Source organism: Alosa pseudoharengus, unplaced genomic scaffold, assembly GCF_046254945.1.
Source record: "Alosa pseudoharengus isolate Yale_2024_CS ecotype anadromous, Long Island Sound unplaced genomic scaffold, YU_APseudo_1.1 YU_APseudo_1.1_scf_19, whole genome shotgun sequence".
In the NCBI taxonomy this organism is placed as follows: Eukaryota; Metazoa; Chordata; class Actinopteri; order Clupeiformes; family Clupeidae; genus Alosa; species Alosa pseudoharengus.
Window position 1 is genome coordinate 7,813,209 of NW_027468657.1, and position 17,500 is coordinate 7,830,708.

General features: G+C 48.4%; 1 protein-coding gene across 4 annotated transcripts in view; it reads right to left on the reverse strand.

Annotated features, from left to right (window-relative positions):
• LOC143132216 (transcription factor COE3) overlaps positions 1-17,500 on the reverse strand; it is a 112,858-nt gene that overhangs the window by 30,133 nt on the left and 65,225 nt on the right. For 3 of the 4 annotated variants that reach the window (XM_076291592.1, XM_076291593.1, XM_076291590.1), the window contains exons 7-10: positions 11,213-11,294; positions 10,963-11,080; positions 9,091-9,224; positions 8,320-8,446 (exon numbers count right to left, since the gene is read on the reverse strand). In XM_076291592.1, the coding sequence (XP_076147707.1) occupies positions 8,320-8,446; positions 9,091-9,224; positions 10,963-11,080; positions 11,213-11,294 (461 nt within the window). The remainder of the gene's footprint in view (positions 1-8,319; positions 8,447-9,090; positions 9,225-10,962; positions 11,081-11,212; positions 11,295-17,500) is intronic. The other variant, XM_076291591.1, reaches the window with a different exon arrangement.

The following is a 17,500-nucleotide window of genomic DNA, read 5'->3' on the forward strand; positions in this document are numbered from 1 at the left end:
GATTCCTGCGAAGGGAGTAAGTGAGGAGGAACATGATTTGGAACGCTGACCTTCAGGCTTTCGCATGTCTCTTCTTAATAAATCAAGACGGCGCTGTGCTTCTTTGGAAAAGGATGAACAACTTCAGTTTGCGCGGGTTGTGGGGGGGGGGGGTATGTCTTTAGAAAAGTGTCCTAAAAAAAACCCAACATGGAAGTAAATCTATTCTTCTCAAAAGAAAGTTGAAAATAAAATGCTTGTAACTATTGGATGCCTAATCCACAACAGCGTCTAGAACACATTGGTGGTTTCCGATCCTGGACTATGCTGACCTCCGGTCCCGTGCCAGCGGCTGCGGTTACAGCCCTGTGGTGGCTTCATAAAGTCTCCTTCCTTCTATTTTGGTGTCTCGGGCCAGAGCAGGCATGGGCGCTCCCACGATCGCCAGAAAACCCTCCCAGGCCTCGGCGGGATCATGTATACATTTACCCTCGCTGTTTACGCCCGGGCCCTCCAATGTGTTTATATATGTTTACTTTCCACTATTTGTTATTTACATTTTCTCACTGCATCCCACAACCCCCCCCCCCCCCATCCACCCCCAACCCCCCCACTCCCGCTGCCGTTTGGATGATTGTATTTATCTGGCTCCCCAATGGCGTCCCCCCCCCCACTCTGCACCCCCAAGCGATTCTGAGCCTGATAGGTCCTCTTTAACGCTCCCCTCCGGCTCTCCCCATTCCTCCTCACTCCGGTGATTCCCTGATTGAAGGCGCTGGCATGCCCCTATTGGCAAGCATCCCTGCGTCGTGCGGCGCGATCTGTGCCTGCGTGGCTTCCCCAGAATAGCTCGCATCATTTCCAAATGGAGCTGGCGGCGGCGTCCGAAGCACTTGATCAAGCGGCGGGGTCCGGCGGCCGCGGCGGCGCCTCTGTTTGTTTGATGGAGCGTCGGAGGAATCAGGTGTGTCTGAGATTCCAGCACAGCACAAAGCAATTTCCCATCTCCATGAGCCACATACTGATAGATGCAAGTTAGAGATGGTAGCCCCTCTCCTCCACACAATAACACAGACATACTGATACAGACTAACAAACACACACACACACACACACACACACACACACACACACACACACATGCACAACAACACACACACACACGCACAATACACACACACACACACACACACACACACACCCACACTGTCTCTCATATTTAGAGGAGGCTGGGGGTTGGGTGTTGATAGGGATATATTCTGATGTGCAATGGGGCCGTGCAGCGGGCGGAGGAAGTGATTTGTTTTTCTGCTCGAGTCTGTCAAGTGTCGCTGGGGCGGAGGCTTGAGGTCACTGAGCTGGCCTGTTGACAAACGTCTCGGGGCCCCCTGTTGCTCGCTATCGATTTCCTCTTCGCCCCCCCACCTCCTCCTCCTCCTCGTCTGTCCGCTTCCGACCGCAAAGCACATCGGGTTACTGTGACATATGAAAATCGGTGGAGACATATACATGCCTGCCCACTGACACGGACACACACCGAGACACTCTCTCTCTCTCTCACACACACACACACACACACACACACACACACACACACACTCACGCACACAGAGATAGACACACTCATGCATGCCAGCATGCATTGATGAGTGCTGTAGACACTCCATCACAAACCATATCAAGCACTCTGACCTAAACACACCACACAGCACTGCACCAAGAGAGGAGAGGAGAGGAGAGGAGAGGAGAGGAGAGGAGATGAGATGAGATGAGATGAGAGGAGAGGAGAGGAGAGGAGAGGAGAGGAGAGGGGGTAGGAGGTAGGGGGTGGGGTAGGCAATATGGAGAAATTCAAAGCATGAGGCTTGATCAATCACCACGGCCTGCTGCTCCACACATGCACACACACACACACACACACACACACACACACACACACACACACACACACACAGAGACACACACACACACACACACACACACACACACACACAGAGACACACACACACACACACACACACACACACACACACACACACACACGCATCACTTGCAACCCCCTGCCCTCGCTCATGCACTCCCCACACATGATCACAACTACACACACTATCAGGCCCACCACACCCCAACCCAACCTCACACATCACACCACCCCACTCCAACCTGCCACCCATGCGATCGATTCTCATAGAAATTTCATGAACTTTAAACTGTGACTGACAGACGGGCCCAACCCTTGACTCGGAATGTGAGCGCAAGCCCCTTTTTAAGAGCGAGGGGTGAGCGCCACCGGGGAAGATGAAGAAGACACCGCACCACCACCACCGGCGGCTTCTCTGTCCCCTTCGGCAGACACTTTTAATTAGGGCACGAAAACGTTCAGTCGTTATGGCTGCAATTAGGATGACGGAGGTACGCGTCTCGACCTCAATTTACCCCTCTCTGTATACCGCGGCAGGAAAAATTACTGGGGTATCTTTTTTTCTTTTGGGGGGGGGGGGGGGGGGGCGGGTTACAAACGAGCTGTGTCTGACCCCCGCGCGCCTCAGACACAAAGCGCTTTCATCGATTCTTATGTATGGCGTGGGCCCGGAGCCTTTGCAAATGAACATAATGAACGTATTATGCAATTACAGAGTTTTCATCACAGGCGGGGTGAGCTCTGAGTGTGGCTTTCGAGACGGCGTGGTATCTGTCTTCAGACTTCAGACAGAGGCTTTCAACTTTCTGATGGGCTCTGATGGAATGTCCAGGGAATTGCTGCCCGTCCTCCGCAAAGCAGTGATTCATTTCCCATATCAAATGGAACAGTTCCCTTCTTTCGAACAAAAGAGAGGAGCTGTGGAACCAACGTCAGGTAACAGTGGGGGAAACTTTAAAGCTGGGACTCGAAGAAGACAAGACAGGAAAAAAACAAACCTAAAAAAAAAAAAACAATAATAACTTGTGCAGTTGAGAGGCCGTCGCTTTGAGGCAACACGCTCTTCCTGGACGTGTCACTCAGCTTAATCAAGGCGCCACACAGGCAATTATCCACGAGATGATTAACATATCTAGCCAGCGAGGCGGATGTGCTCTCTAATCACAAGGCTTGCGTCACGGAGCGGAATCTCAGAGGAGAGCCGCTGAACGGAGAGGGAGTAAGAGAGGGGAAGAGGCGACAGAAGGGAGTGGGTGTGTTTCTGTCACCTTCACTTCGCTTTCCCTCTGATTCCCCTGCACTGTGGCGTCTATCTGATGTTCATTACACTCTGGTAATCAACCCGGCGACGCGTCGGAGCTAAGTCCCCCAATGTGTGCTCGGGAGTCATGGAAACACTAAACAAAAAAACAACTAGAAGTGGAAACGCTGCGTCTCGTCTGACACAGCAGCGCTCGGCTCTTGATGTTGTTTGGGGCCTGTATCAAATATTCCAAGGCTACATATCCTGTTTGTTCTCATGTGTTGCTTTGAAAAGAAATGAAGGGATCACCGCACCTTCCAAAACATGTACAAATGAATGAGCTTTGAGTTAGCTTAAGCAAATGGTTGTTGTTGTTTTTTTAAGTCCGTCTGCAGTATATAATATGAACAAGTACGGAAACAACTTAAGAAATATCTGCCTTTTGCCTTGGGCTAAATATAGGAAGTCGTGTCAAAAAAGGGGGTCAAGACCAAACCCATTACTCAAAAGGTTGTCATAAGCGTGAGGCCCTGGATATATACGTTGAGTCGCGGGAAAAGGCGAAACATAACGACGTGCATGACGCAATGCTCTGCCCCTTGCGCTCCGTGTTCACCAGACCTTCAGATTGCCTCGTGGAACTTTCCGCTAATGCCTTCCATGTGTCCGTGCCAAATAAGGAGGGAGGGAAAGGTACAAAGTAGACTATTGTTTTCTCCTTCACGGTGACAGAAGGCCTCTCGCTGCAGGTCCCCACTCCGAGGAGCCAAAACGCGGGGAAATGGCCTTTTAGGAAACAGGCGATCGGCCGACCGCCACTCCAAGGGGACAGCATCATAAAAAAGTGTGGGGGGGGGGGTTTAGTGGCGTAGTTTAAAGAGCGCGTGTCTTTGGTGGCGCCGGGAGTTCTGGACGAAAGCGAGAGCGGAGCAGAACACAACAGCCGGGTCCGGTCGCCAGCCTCGGCGTGGCGGCACATGCCAGCGGGCTGCCCTCATTTTCCGTCTAACCTCATTCTGGATCAGCACCGGAACAATTGCTTCATGTCAAACCCCATCCAACAAGCCATGAGTAAAGTGCTTTGAAGTTTGGCCACCGCAACCAAGCTCACAAACTGTGCTGACTCGATTCATCTGCACAACGTCAGGGCTTGCTTTGGCTTTCTCTTACGTGAAGGTGGCCCTGTAACACCATTCCCCACTCTCTCACTCTCCCTCTCCTCTGTCTCTCTCTCTCTGTCTCTCTCTCTCTCTCTCTCTCTCTCTCTCTCTCTCTCCAAAAATCGCTCGCGGTGGCCAATGTTAACGTTCTCACGCAGACAATCGACGACAGATGCAAATCACACGGCAGATTTACAGCACGATAGCCACAGGTGCAGAGTCTGGGCACGAGCAGACTAGCAGTGATGGCGGAGGTGGCGGCAGAGGCGGCGGCCATGACGCTGATGCTGTTATTCCCCAGCCAGCCTCTGCACGGGCACCGAGCCCATCACTGCCTAGCAAAGCCGCCCTACCCAGGGCTCCAGCGGGCGCCTCTGGCCCCTCCACCAACCCCGGCTCCTCCACCAACCCCGCAGGCTCCCTGTCTCAGGTCGGAGGACGTGCTCAGACTTGCGCTCCTCTCCCACAGGCCCCCACCCCTGATATTGTCACACTCCCCCTGCCACCCCCTCTCTGCTCTCAGGGTCAGTGCAGCATGTCTGATAGGAGCAACTCACTATGTCTGCACTGACTGTGAACGATATCTATCTATCTATCTATCTATCTATCTATCTATCTATCTATCTATCTATCCATCCATCATCCATCTATCAATCTATCAATAAATCAGCGAACGCTATCTATCTATCTATCTATCTATCTATATATCTATCTATCCATCTATATAACCCTCTATCTATCTATGTACTTATGTGTGTATATTATATTCTTTTGCTTATTTGTATTATTGCCTTCATAAAAGCGATAATGCGTGACGACTTTTCCGAGACCCTCTAATTATTGCGTGTGCACTGTTGGCTTTCCTCCACTCCTCCAGTATCCTGCTGCCCTGGCTGGGGATTACAATGCTGGAGATGCCCACAATAACAAACCGTAATTTATTCCTGCTCGTGTGCAGGGGCTGAGGGTGAGGCTGGGCCCATGCCTGCAGTCTGAGGGCTTGTAATGCATAGATCAATGTGGCCTGGGGGGAAAGGCAATCAATGGGTGCTGAGTTATTGCAGTATTTGGCTACTGATTTTTAGAGAGCTGTGTTTTCCCAGGAAAGTCAATACCTCCAGGCTCCTCACATTCATTTCTCCCCTGCTCAGACCCCCACCATCTTCCCCACACACACACACACACACACGCACACACACACACACACACACACACACACACACACACAACCACCACCACCACACACACACACACACACACACACAACCACCACCACCACACACACACACACACACACACACACCACCACACACACAACCACCACACACACACACACACACCACCACCACACACCACACACACACACACACACACACACACCAACCCCTTTCCTGGAGCTAACACCTGGGGAGAGAGGGCCCCCAGAGGAAAGGAGGGAGGAAGAGAGGGAGCGCGAGGAAAAAGCAGAACAGAGACAGCGAGTGAACGAGTGTAAGAAAGAAAGAACAAAGACTACATTATGAAATCTCTCCTATCAAAACGCAGTGCAATCTAAGACAAATACAACATGGTTGATTCATTATTTACACTGTAAAATATTAAGGCGCCTGCTAAGACTCATGCCCCCCTCTAAAAGACTACTATGAGACCTCTTCCTCAACCAAACAATACTAATTTTATACTCCAGTGAAGTAGTCTCTCCGCTGAAGCACACATAGTGTTCTATATAATATGCATTTCCGTTCCAATTACACAGCATTACTATTTCAACGCATTAGAGCTTTGTGTACTGTACCTTGGGTTGTATACAAGCAATTGTAATTCAGTGGGTCCAATGCTACAGTGAAGAAGTGCATAGGTTGTAGCCTAGCATTTGCATAATGGCACTAGAATGTGGGCAGTGTGCAGGGCGTGCAACACAAGACTGTGAAAAGCTCTTTCCTTTCAAACAGGAAATTCAGAGGGGGCAACTTGTCTCCGGCTTCACAGAGAGGTCAGGAGGGACCGATTCACAGCTCGGAGAGAGAGCTTCTTCGTCTTCTTCTTACTCCGTCCACATCAACACCCCCGGCGTCAGTATCAAAGTAGCCGGGCAAAACTGCCCCCGAGGGCATTTGCCTGGCCGCGGTTTTTACTGATGCACACAAACACGAATGTAAACATGCAGATACACACACACACACACACACACACACACAAACACACACTCCTACTGAAACAAACATAGGCGGATGCTCAACTGGTTAGAAAATATTTGTATGATACATTTTCTTGTCATTTTTCTAAATCAACAACTAAAAAGCCACCATTTCAAATGCATGACAAAGAGACTTGAAAAGGGGTGGCCTCATTTGGCAATTTTTTTCATTTGACAATGTTCATATTTCTTTTATAACAATCCCTTAATTTCGTCTGACCTAAATGCAGGGCTCGCAGACATTCAAACTGCCTTGTATTTGTTCAGAATTGAACACAGCTTGATGAACAACAAAAAAAATGCAGTTTAAGGGCCCTGGAATGCTATGTTAGAGATGAGCTCATTGGGGGCACATGGGAAGGCCCTTGTGGAAAACACATCATCGAGTTTGGATGCACTCTCCTTCCTCTTCAATTATACACAGCTTGCCTATTCACTATTTAAAAGCCTGCTTCATTTTGCATTCATGAATATCACACGTCCCTGGCACAATAAATAAGTTGCCGAAGTGTACGTCGATGCATCCACAAAAACTAAAATATGTATGCGTGAATCCAATTTGCTTTGCACAACAAACGGCTCGTTCCGAGGGAGAGTGGGGGTTTGAAGTCGGGGGGGGAGGGGGGGGGGGGGGTTGTGATGGGACCGATTTTCTTTTGTCTCTATACTGCATTCATCATAGTAAGCAGCTAAAGGGAGAGCAAAATGATCTTCTATCAGAGCATTTTCATCTCTATGGCCTTTAGATAGTGTATGTACATCGTTCGATCTAAAGCACACACACAGACACACACACGCACACACACACACACACACACACACACAACACACAACACACGCACGTTACTTTTAAAAGTTGGACTGATTCCCTCATTCCAATTCATCCCAAAAACCACATCTTCTTTCAAACCGTGGTTGACTGTCCTGTCCATACGAATGACTAAAATAGAATCTATTCACAAAAGCTCTTTCTTTTTCTCTTTTTACAAAAAGCAAACAGCCCCGAACAGCTGTCAGTCATATCACACAAAAAAAAAGGATCAGATATTAGCATGGCGAAAAGAATCAACGGAGCCGAGATGGACCGTCCATCTCCATTGTGGGCCTGTCTCGCTACTCTGCTTATACACATGTGAATGAGTGGCGGCTTTGAACAAAGAAGAAGGGTGTGGGGGTGGGGGGGGAGATAAACCTCATGTTTAACAGAAATCCTTAACACAGCCGCTGCCTTTATGCCCACCGCACTGACATTTACTTATCAGGCCAAACAGTCTTCCATCTGACCTTTCTGCTATTTTGAATGGCATCTGGATTATTCTGACGGAATAATCTGCCCACGCCGCTAAGAAAAGCGCGGTGATTTTACTAAGTGATACTTCAGTCTGGCCTGTGGACCCGTCCAGGCTGGAAGGACACAAAAGTCCTGACGGACGTCGGACAAAAGCCACGGAGGACAGGGAGTTAGGAAAACAGCCGTGATCCATAATGTGTGGGACACCAATACCAAGAGAATAGTTAAAGCTAAAGTGTGTGGGACACCAATACCAAGAGAATAGTTAAAGCTAAAGTGTGTGGGACACCAATACCAAGAGAATAGTTAAAGCTAAAGTTGACTGGTATTTAGCAGACGGTTTTATCCAAATCCACACAAACTTGCAACAGCGGATTCACAATTCCAACCCAGGACGACCTACGGTTAGGCCGTGACTTTAGCGCTACTCCACCATGCCCGAATAGACATAGAATGGTGTAAATACGAACATTACAGTAAACGTAGCAGAAACAATAAGCTACTAAAACATCAGGAGCCGTTGCGTACCAGTGTAGACGAAGCGTCCGGGAGCTCCTTTGCAGAACTGCTTGGACTTGTAGGAGAGTGTGACCTCCACCACGCCAGGGATGTGTCTCGGAGGAGTCTGGACCCTAATGGCGTGGGGTGTGATGAGCTGCAACACACACACACACACACACACACACACACACACACACAGAGAGAGAGAAACACACATTAATTTACCATCCAGTGCTCAATGCAGCCCTTTAGACAGTCTCACGGCAGCTTAATAATGTCTTTGCTGCTCCACCATTTAAATCAAGTTGACTTAGTTGACATATTCTTCTTATCTTTTCTGTAATTAAAGAAGAGGAGAAGGAATTTCTCCACATGCTGAAATTTCAATGGCATTTCAGTGCAAAATCGCCGTCACACAAACTGCTATCTGTGCACACTTTTCTGTCAGTTCCAACACGGTCGCAGGTCTAACACCTACAAGACTGTTTGTTTGTGATCACATACTCACACACCTGGAAATAACTTGAGGAAAAAAACAACAAAACAACAATTTGTACATGTCAGATGTGTGCAGCTTATACGAAGCCAAGTGTGTGTGTGCGCTATTTGAGTGCGTATCTGTGTGTCTTTGGATGAGTGTGAATAGTGTGAATAGTGTGTGTGTGTGTGTGTGTGTGTGTGTGTGTGTGTGTGTGTGTGTGTGTGTGTGCATGTGTGTGTGTGTGTGTGTGTGTGTGTGTGTGTGTGTGAATTATCCTGTCTGTGTGTTATCACACTTCCTACATGGTGGGGCCTCACCTCGCTCCAAACCAGCATGGTGCCAAAGACCACCTGCAGTCCGTCAAAGAAGTTATCACCGATGATGATGACCGTGGCTCCTCCGGTTGTCCAGCCCTCGCTAGGACTGATGGCTTTGATGCAGGGCGTGGCTGCTTCGGAAAACAAGACAACAGGATGAGGGTTACAATACGGATCCTCAGTACTCCTCAGAAACTTCAACTCATCATCAGACATGTTTAGAATTCCCGGTCAGTTAGGATTCACAGTAGTTTGGTCTGGACTTCACGGGGAGCTTTTGCTTTTTTCTTGACCATCACTAATATGATAAGCAAAGATATGCATCAGTGACTGTAAATGTAAAGTATCCATTTTCTACTTCAGTCCAAGGAGACTGATGACAACATGAACGTTTGAGATAGTCTTACATATTTTCTTCTAGACTCTTCTTTCAGCGATACAGTAATGAAGATAAGAGCCAGTGACCGTAAATATGAGGGGGAAAAAATAAAAAAGAGAATTATAAACTTTTATACCGTCTCTCTCCGCCTCTCGCTCTCGTTCTCTCTGTCTGTGTCTGCCATTGTCTGTGAATCAATACCACTCAATGCTGTTGTGTTTTATCGTAAACATGGCTGTCTCTGACTGGCCAGACTGGAGACAGACAGGCCGACTGACTGACCTCCAGTCTCCGCAGCACGTGACGGGGGGAATTGATTCGTCGCAGCCTGGCAGCTCCAGCAGTCGCCAGCAGTGGAGAGCAGCTCGAGCACGCCAGCGGTGAGCGAGCGCCGCCCAGTAGCCAGCATTACTGGACCAACCCAGCAGAGCCAACTGTAAACCGCACAGGCCTCTCTCTCTCTCTCTCTCTCACAGATAGACTTACACTTTCCTCAAAGCTGTTTTTTTGTTGCTACACAAACTTTTTTGTTGTTTTGGTTTTATTTATTTATTCTGTTTTTAGTCTCCCTGGGCTACAGTAGGTTGGTTATAAATTACTTTTTGGTCACAAAAGTAAACGTTTTATCCATAGGGGGGATGTGTGTGTGGGGGTGGGGGGGGGGGGGGGGCTGTTAACACCTGTGTGGATGAATAAAACAGCAGCATCTGAGGAATCCCAGCAAACGTCCCTAAAGTCACTTGGGGAGCGTGGAACAGAGGGCAACAGCTGTCTCCTCCCCAATCGAGACGCAACCGCAAGTGTTCGGATGGGAAACATTATGGGGTGTTTTTTCCCATAATGCTCCTCTCACCTATCATCTTCACATGTACGTCTGTGGAGAGCGTTAGCATTGTCATATCTGTTGGTAGAACAATGACTTGTTCCTCTGAACACCAACCCAGGCGGCTGTGATCTAGGGTCTCCATGGAGAGGCGGAGGATACATACATCACACCTCACGATGTCATGTGACCAGAAACTGATTAGGTTTCCACGGCTCCTCGGCATCAACTTTCATCTGACACATCAAAAGCGGGCCATCAGGCGTCTAACCCCACAGACACCGCGCGCAGGTGAGCGAGTTTGTTGTTTCATCTCTAGGAAAAAGCGCCCCCGTTGCGCGGCCCCGCCACCAACCATATGCTTCGGCCGTATCCCATCATGCCGAGCGAAGCCTGCTGTAGCGCTGGAGAAACTCTGGGCCACAACACTACCTACATCAACCACCCCCCTCCCCACCCACACACACTCACACACACACACACACACACACACACAATCACACACACTTTTAAAAACTTTTGGTCCCGGAACATATTGACTTGGTCTTGACGGAGAGGCTTGACTGCGTGCGTGCCTGTCTGCCCATATGTCTGCCTACAGATAGATGAAAGCGGACGAGGCTAAGACTGCGCCGCTGGCTCCGACTTTATCGGTCATTAAGTGACTTACCTTCGGATGGGTCCAGACGCCGGGCCCTTCTGCCATGTTTGGAGTTGTTGTGCACAAACATGTTGTCCGAAACGGCCAACACATGACCGTCCACGTTGACTGTAGTGGAGACCACCACCTGCTCGATGGAACCATGGAAATGTGTGTTTCATTATCGAAGTAGTGAGTGTGTGTATGAAAAGTTAGAGTGTGTGTGTGTGTGGGACAAGACATTGCTTGATGTGGAAGGAGGTTTTGCCAACAGTCTTACCTGAAATCGCCTCATGTCTCTGGGGTTGCCTGCATTTTTCAAACAGTTCTGGTTACACTTGAGGAAGAACTTCAGGAAGAATCTGAAAAGGACATAAGCAGAAGAAGAGAAAAACCCTCCACGTCAGCATCACTTAGAGAGGCAATCGAAACCCTAAGCCCAGTCACTCGTTACCTGTCACACGAAACATGTAGCACATCCTGACAGTAAAAACTGTGAGAAATATTCACACCTCCCCACACTTCACTTAGCGCGCTCCCAGTGACAGATTCTCTCCATAAATTCCTCGCGTGATCCAGTGGCCATGAAGACATGGTGTTCAGATATATGGCGCGTAATTAGACACAAGATTTTGATTTTTCATTCTTTATTGGAAGGGGGGCCACGCAGAGACTTCTGGTGTTGATTTACACGTATTTTCACTCCAGCGGAGTGCTATTGATTGGGAAAGGATATCGATGAGGACGCGCGGTAATAAGCAGCGTGGCTGGAGGAAGACTTTAAGGCATACAGTAAGAATGGATTGCAGCCTTAATGCATTTCCCCACTGCCTGGTAATCTCCGTGCATCCATCTCCCTCGCCATAAGCCCCCCTGTTTTGATGGAGCGCTTTCTTTTTAATTGCCACATTATCACAATAATAATCCGGGCAGTTAACAACCGGCAAGGTCGCAGACAGGCATGTCACATTAACCACAGGATAACCTCTTCCACCGTGGACAACGGCTCCTCCCAGCCCCCAGCACATCTCTGTCCCTCCATCTCTCCCTCTTTCTTTCTCTCTCTCTCTCTCTCTCTCTCTCTCTCACTCTCTCTTTTTCTGAAGGAGGAGGGAGTACAAATGGCTGTCATCTGCAGACAGCATTGATTTCCCCCTAATAAGACTGTAACACTATCTTTAAAAACACCCACCCACACACACGCACACACACACACACACACACACACACACACACACACACACACACACACACACACACACACACACACTGGTAACCCAGCCCATTTTTAAAACCTCAGTTATGTCATCATCACACTATCATGGAATATACTTCCAAAAATCCCCTGCAACCTTGCATGAGTAATCACTACGAAGAGAGCAACAAAATGTGTGTGTGTGTGTGTGTGTGTGTGTGTGTGTGAGAGAGAGAGAGAGAGAGAGAGAGAGAGAGAGAATGGGGTAATATCACAGGGTGCCCTGTTGCTTGAGAATTATGGACATTTCGTAATCACAGTATATAGAGAAAAAAAATGTCTGCTCTATTTAGCTGCTATCGACTGATACTTGATCTGGGGTGCACGGACGGCTGCTAATGCCCTTTATGGCCATGGAATACAATAATACGGGGAACCCATCCCACAGCTCCATTCATATGATATTGCAGTCCTTGGGAGAAGAGATATGGATCAATAAGGATTGAATTAAAACGCAGCAGGAGACAAGAGGTGGTAAGAGAACCTGCACGCCGATATTAGAGTAATGGTGTGTTTATGGAGGATTCAATTGAACTGCAGGGCCAGACACCCTCTGAAAAGAGAGAGAGAGAGAAAGAAAGAGAGAGAGAGAGAGAGTGTGTGAGAGAGAGAGAGAGAGGGGAATCTGGGGCATACCCTCCCACCAGCACCCACCATGTCTGTGTGTGTTTGGGAGTGTGTGTGTGTGTTTAGGGGAGAGGGAGGACAAGTCACTAGTGCCACCAGAGCCTATGTTTCTTTGGTCAATGGGCAGAAATGAGGTGAAAAAAAGAGAGGAGGGAAAAAGAAGAAACAGGAAGGATGGAGGGATGAGGGCGAGGCCCATGGAGGAAGAGACACGTGACGTGTCGGCGCTCCGAGTCTCGCTGGCTCCAGCTCCTCCATCTGCCACTGGGCAAGAGTTGACAAGGAATGGAGGATTCCAGGTCTCTTCATGGGAAAAAAGGGGAAAGAGAGAGAGGGAGGGAGGGAGAGAGGGAGAGAGAGAGAGAGAGAGAGGAAGGGAGGGAGAGAGGGAGAGAGAGAGAGAGAGAGGGAGAGAGAGAGAGAGAGAGAGAGGAAGGGAGGGAGAGAGGGAGAGAGAGAGAGGAAGGGAGGGAGAGAGAGAGAGAGAGAGAGGAAGGGAGGGAGAGAGGGAGGCTGCAGTGCCAGATCAAAGTCGGATCCCTTTAGAGTGATTCAGGGATGGTTTAGAACTCAGAAGCGTATATGTGTCTGAATGTATGCTCCTACTTCATGACCTGTTATGATGATCTGTCCCAACCATGGATAATGTACAGTAAGGCGCCAGGGTTGATATCACTTCTTGTTGTCTGTTTTGCGTCAAATACCATTGGCGTCATTGATTAGGGTAGCCTGGATGTCTCCTGACTCTGCCACTGTTACTGTATGATTATCTATCCTTTGCTGTTGTGTACTTAAACCCTGGATAATTCTGTGTCAAGTCAGAGACGCATACAGTATGCTGGAGTGCCTTGTGCTTCGTGTGTGCCTCTCTCCTGTATACAGCCAAATTAAACTCTGCATCTTCTCTGTGACTGGATCTCGTGTCGCACTTTGGTATGGCATATTTTTTACCAACAACATACACCTCACAAACAGACATTTGCTTTACATACTCCTCATGGACATCTCTCATGCTCCGATCAACTGCAACACTCACATCAATTGCAGCGATGTCAACAATTACTGCACCACACAGACACCAGAGGAGACGGACACGGGGCAGAAGACAGGAGACAGCGCAGATAGATGAAGGGAGGCACAGTAGAGTAGGTGAGGAAGGAAAGAGAGAGAGAGATAGACAGATAGATAGATAGATAGATAGATAGATAGATAGATAGCAACAGACAGAGAGAGAAAGACTACCTCTCAGTGTATTGAGCCTCTCCCTCCCCATCTAAAACTTATTAAAACACCATAAATAATTAATGTCCATCTAAAGCCAGGCCTCCGTTATTAGTTTCAGCCTGGTTTCTCCCCCCTCCCTCCCTCCCTCCTTCTCTCCTTCTCTCTCCTTCCCTCTCTCACTGTCTCTCCCTCCCCCTCTCTCCCTCGCTCTCCCTCTCCTCTCCTCTCCTCTCTGTGCTCTTAAAGAGTGGCTAGAGATAATGAGGGAGCGGGCGTCTCTGCTGTAAGCCTTCACCTCATTACGTCGACCCACAATCAATTACAAGGGGCATGTGTGGCCCTGTCACTCCCTAATGTGCGGCCGACATGGTGTCAGGAATTACGGCTGGCCCTCGGACTCTACTCCACCGTCCCCAGTGGCTTTCCACCCAGCTACACACACACACACACACACACACACACACACACACACACACACACACACACACACACACACACACACACACACACACATATGCACACATTTAATACATGACAGAAATGTACTGCACATATGTTAGAAAAACTACATAACAGGGTCCATGCAATTTTCATTTTCAACATAGACACACACACACACACACACACACACACACACACACACACACACACACACACACACACACAAAAGAAAGAGAAGAGAGAAAGAAAGAGAGAGAGAGTATTTTTCCCACCCAGTCAGAGAGAAGAGTAGAGGACTGTAACCTCATGTCTTTGACATGAATCACGGCAGTCTTAAAGCGGAGTGGCACGGCCATTTGATCCTCGTCAAATTGAATCTTATCAAAGGGCTGATGCCTCGGGAAGAGTCAGTAGCGCTCAATGCCATCTGTAGCACTTTAACATCTCTCTCTCTCTCTCACTCTCTCTCTCACTCTCTCTCTCTCACTCTCTCTCTCTTTCTCTCTCTCTCTCCCCATCTCTCTCTTACTCTCTCTCTCCTAAGCCTTTTCAGCACCCCCCCACCCACACTCTCACACACAGACACACACAAACACACACACACACAGACAGTGACTAGTATCTAAGCCACAAATAGATAGTTCTACCTTAGACATGTCCAGATAAGGGGACCCTAAGCAGGTGTAATGTGCACTAAGGCCCCCTGCTTAATGCTACAACAAGAGGAGTATTAGCAGTCGTAATGCAAGGGACTCTAACAGAGGCTTCATTCAGGTCCTCTGAGGCAGCCAGCAAATGCTTTGTTGTCAGGGGGAGTCTGGGATGAAGCATGCTCTCTAAATGAAGAGGCACACCCATGAAGCACTCATGAGCTGGCCACACAAAGTAAGCCCTCTCAGACAATCTCTCTCTCACACACACACACACACACACACACACACACACACACACACACACATACACACACACACACACACACACACACACACACACACACACACACACAGAGAGAGAGAGAGAGAGAGATGCACAAATACACACACACACACAGATGCACAAATACACACGTTTGTGTGACTGTCCATTCACTTGCTGAACACACACACACACACACACACACACACACACACACACATACACACACTCACATACTCAAACACACTCTCACACACACCTCCCCTCCCTTGAGTCTCTCACTTATTACGTTAGGCAAGAAAGAAAAAAAAAATCAATATTTCAGCAAGGGTATTTTTAAAAGCTGCCGTGGTTTCAATTCTCAGCCACCATTTGCTTTGAGCGTCTGATGCTTTCTACGAAACGCACCCAGGCCCTCGCTGTGACGCCAGAGACGGGAGGCAATCGCCAGCCCTGGCACCGCGTCCGATTACCACCCCGGAGTCTCTGGCCGTCGGAACGCGCCCGCCTCAGAACCCTGGCTAATTCAGCTGGACAACTATCGAATGCCTCTTTCGTTGTAGCACCGCAGAGAGGGAGCCTAACACTATGAATCACAACACAAACATCCAAATTGCACAACCCACACACACACGCTGCTCTGTGCAGAGTTTATCCAACATGTGTAACTGGTTTGGTGGAGCAATTACATTTTCATAACACAGACAGGGAGAGGAATATTAACACTGTAATGTGCCAGATACAATGAAAGATGCAGAATTATGGTCTTGTATATGAAGGAGCAAAGCGGCTAACAAGCTCAGTGGGGTGAAGCCTAATGTTTACTGTGCTCCACTGTAAACAAAGCCAAAGGCAGCTCCATTTTTTTCCTAATTAGAGGTTACCTCCACCTGCTTTCCAATTAACTACAAAGCCATCAGGCTATGTGGACATATGGCTCACCAGGAAAAAGGATCTACAGAGTGAAGGATGTTTGTGTGTGAATGTATATGGTTCTGTGCTTGTGTGCTTGTGTGTGTGTGGGGGTGTTGGAGGGGGGGGGCACTCTTTCGCTCTAAGACTAGCCTTCTTCGGCTCTGCTACATGCTATCAATAATTCACTAGCCAAGATGGCAATTACAGGACCATGTACAATCAAACTAAATATTTGATGAGGCACTAAAACAGTCCTTGGAACGGATCTTTGTCTCTCTCTCTCTCTCTCTCTCTCTCTCTCACTCTCTCTCTCACTCTCTCTCTCTCTCTCTCTCTCTCTTTCTCTCTCTTTTCTCTCTCTCTCTGTGTTCTGTCTATTGTTTTTGTGCCACCTCATAGTCCTGGTCCCTTATTCCCTAAACTTTGCTGGGAAACACAAAAACAGTTTGCACAGCTAAGAGTGTCTTGCACTATTCATTTGTGACATGTAACAGCACAGGTCGCATGTACAGCTTTCACTCTTCCCAAGGCGAACATCCTTTGCATCCGTGCGTATCAAAAAAAAAAAAAGATTTCCACTCGGAAAAACGGGGTAGGTGTTTTGAAAGCTGGAACATTCAGTTGTTGTTGAAGACACGATTTGGCACTCAGACAAGTGAGATCAGGTTGAGCTGTGAACACCGGGTAATAAGGTGAAAATGGAAGAAAAAAAAAAATAGTCACGGAATTAAATCCTCCGAAATACTGTCAAAACCTGTCAACAGTTTTTTTTTTCCTTGCCTTTCCCCCGCACGGAAATAAATAAATTCATGCAAAGTATTTGCCAAAGAGAGCATTCACAGGGATCTCTTTCATGGAGTAGCTTGCTGCAGCTCCTGCTCTGAGGGTCAGTCTATTGAAAATCCATTCTGCTGAAATGTGCTGGTGGGAGTCCTGGCAAACCCGCCTGAGCACTGCATCGCACGGCAGCTGCTTTCACATGTGGACGAGGGGAAGAGGCAGTAGGAATGGAGAGAGGAGAGAGGAAGGGAGGAGAGGAAAGGAGAAGAGAGGAGAGGAGAGAAGAGGAGAGGAGGGTTGGTTTAGCCTGGTCCAGGTGAAGCAGGCACTCAGTGTGGACCCTTCTGCATAGTCTCATTCTGTTGATGTTTTATCACTGTGTGTGTGTGTGTGTGTGTGTGTGTGTGTGTG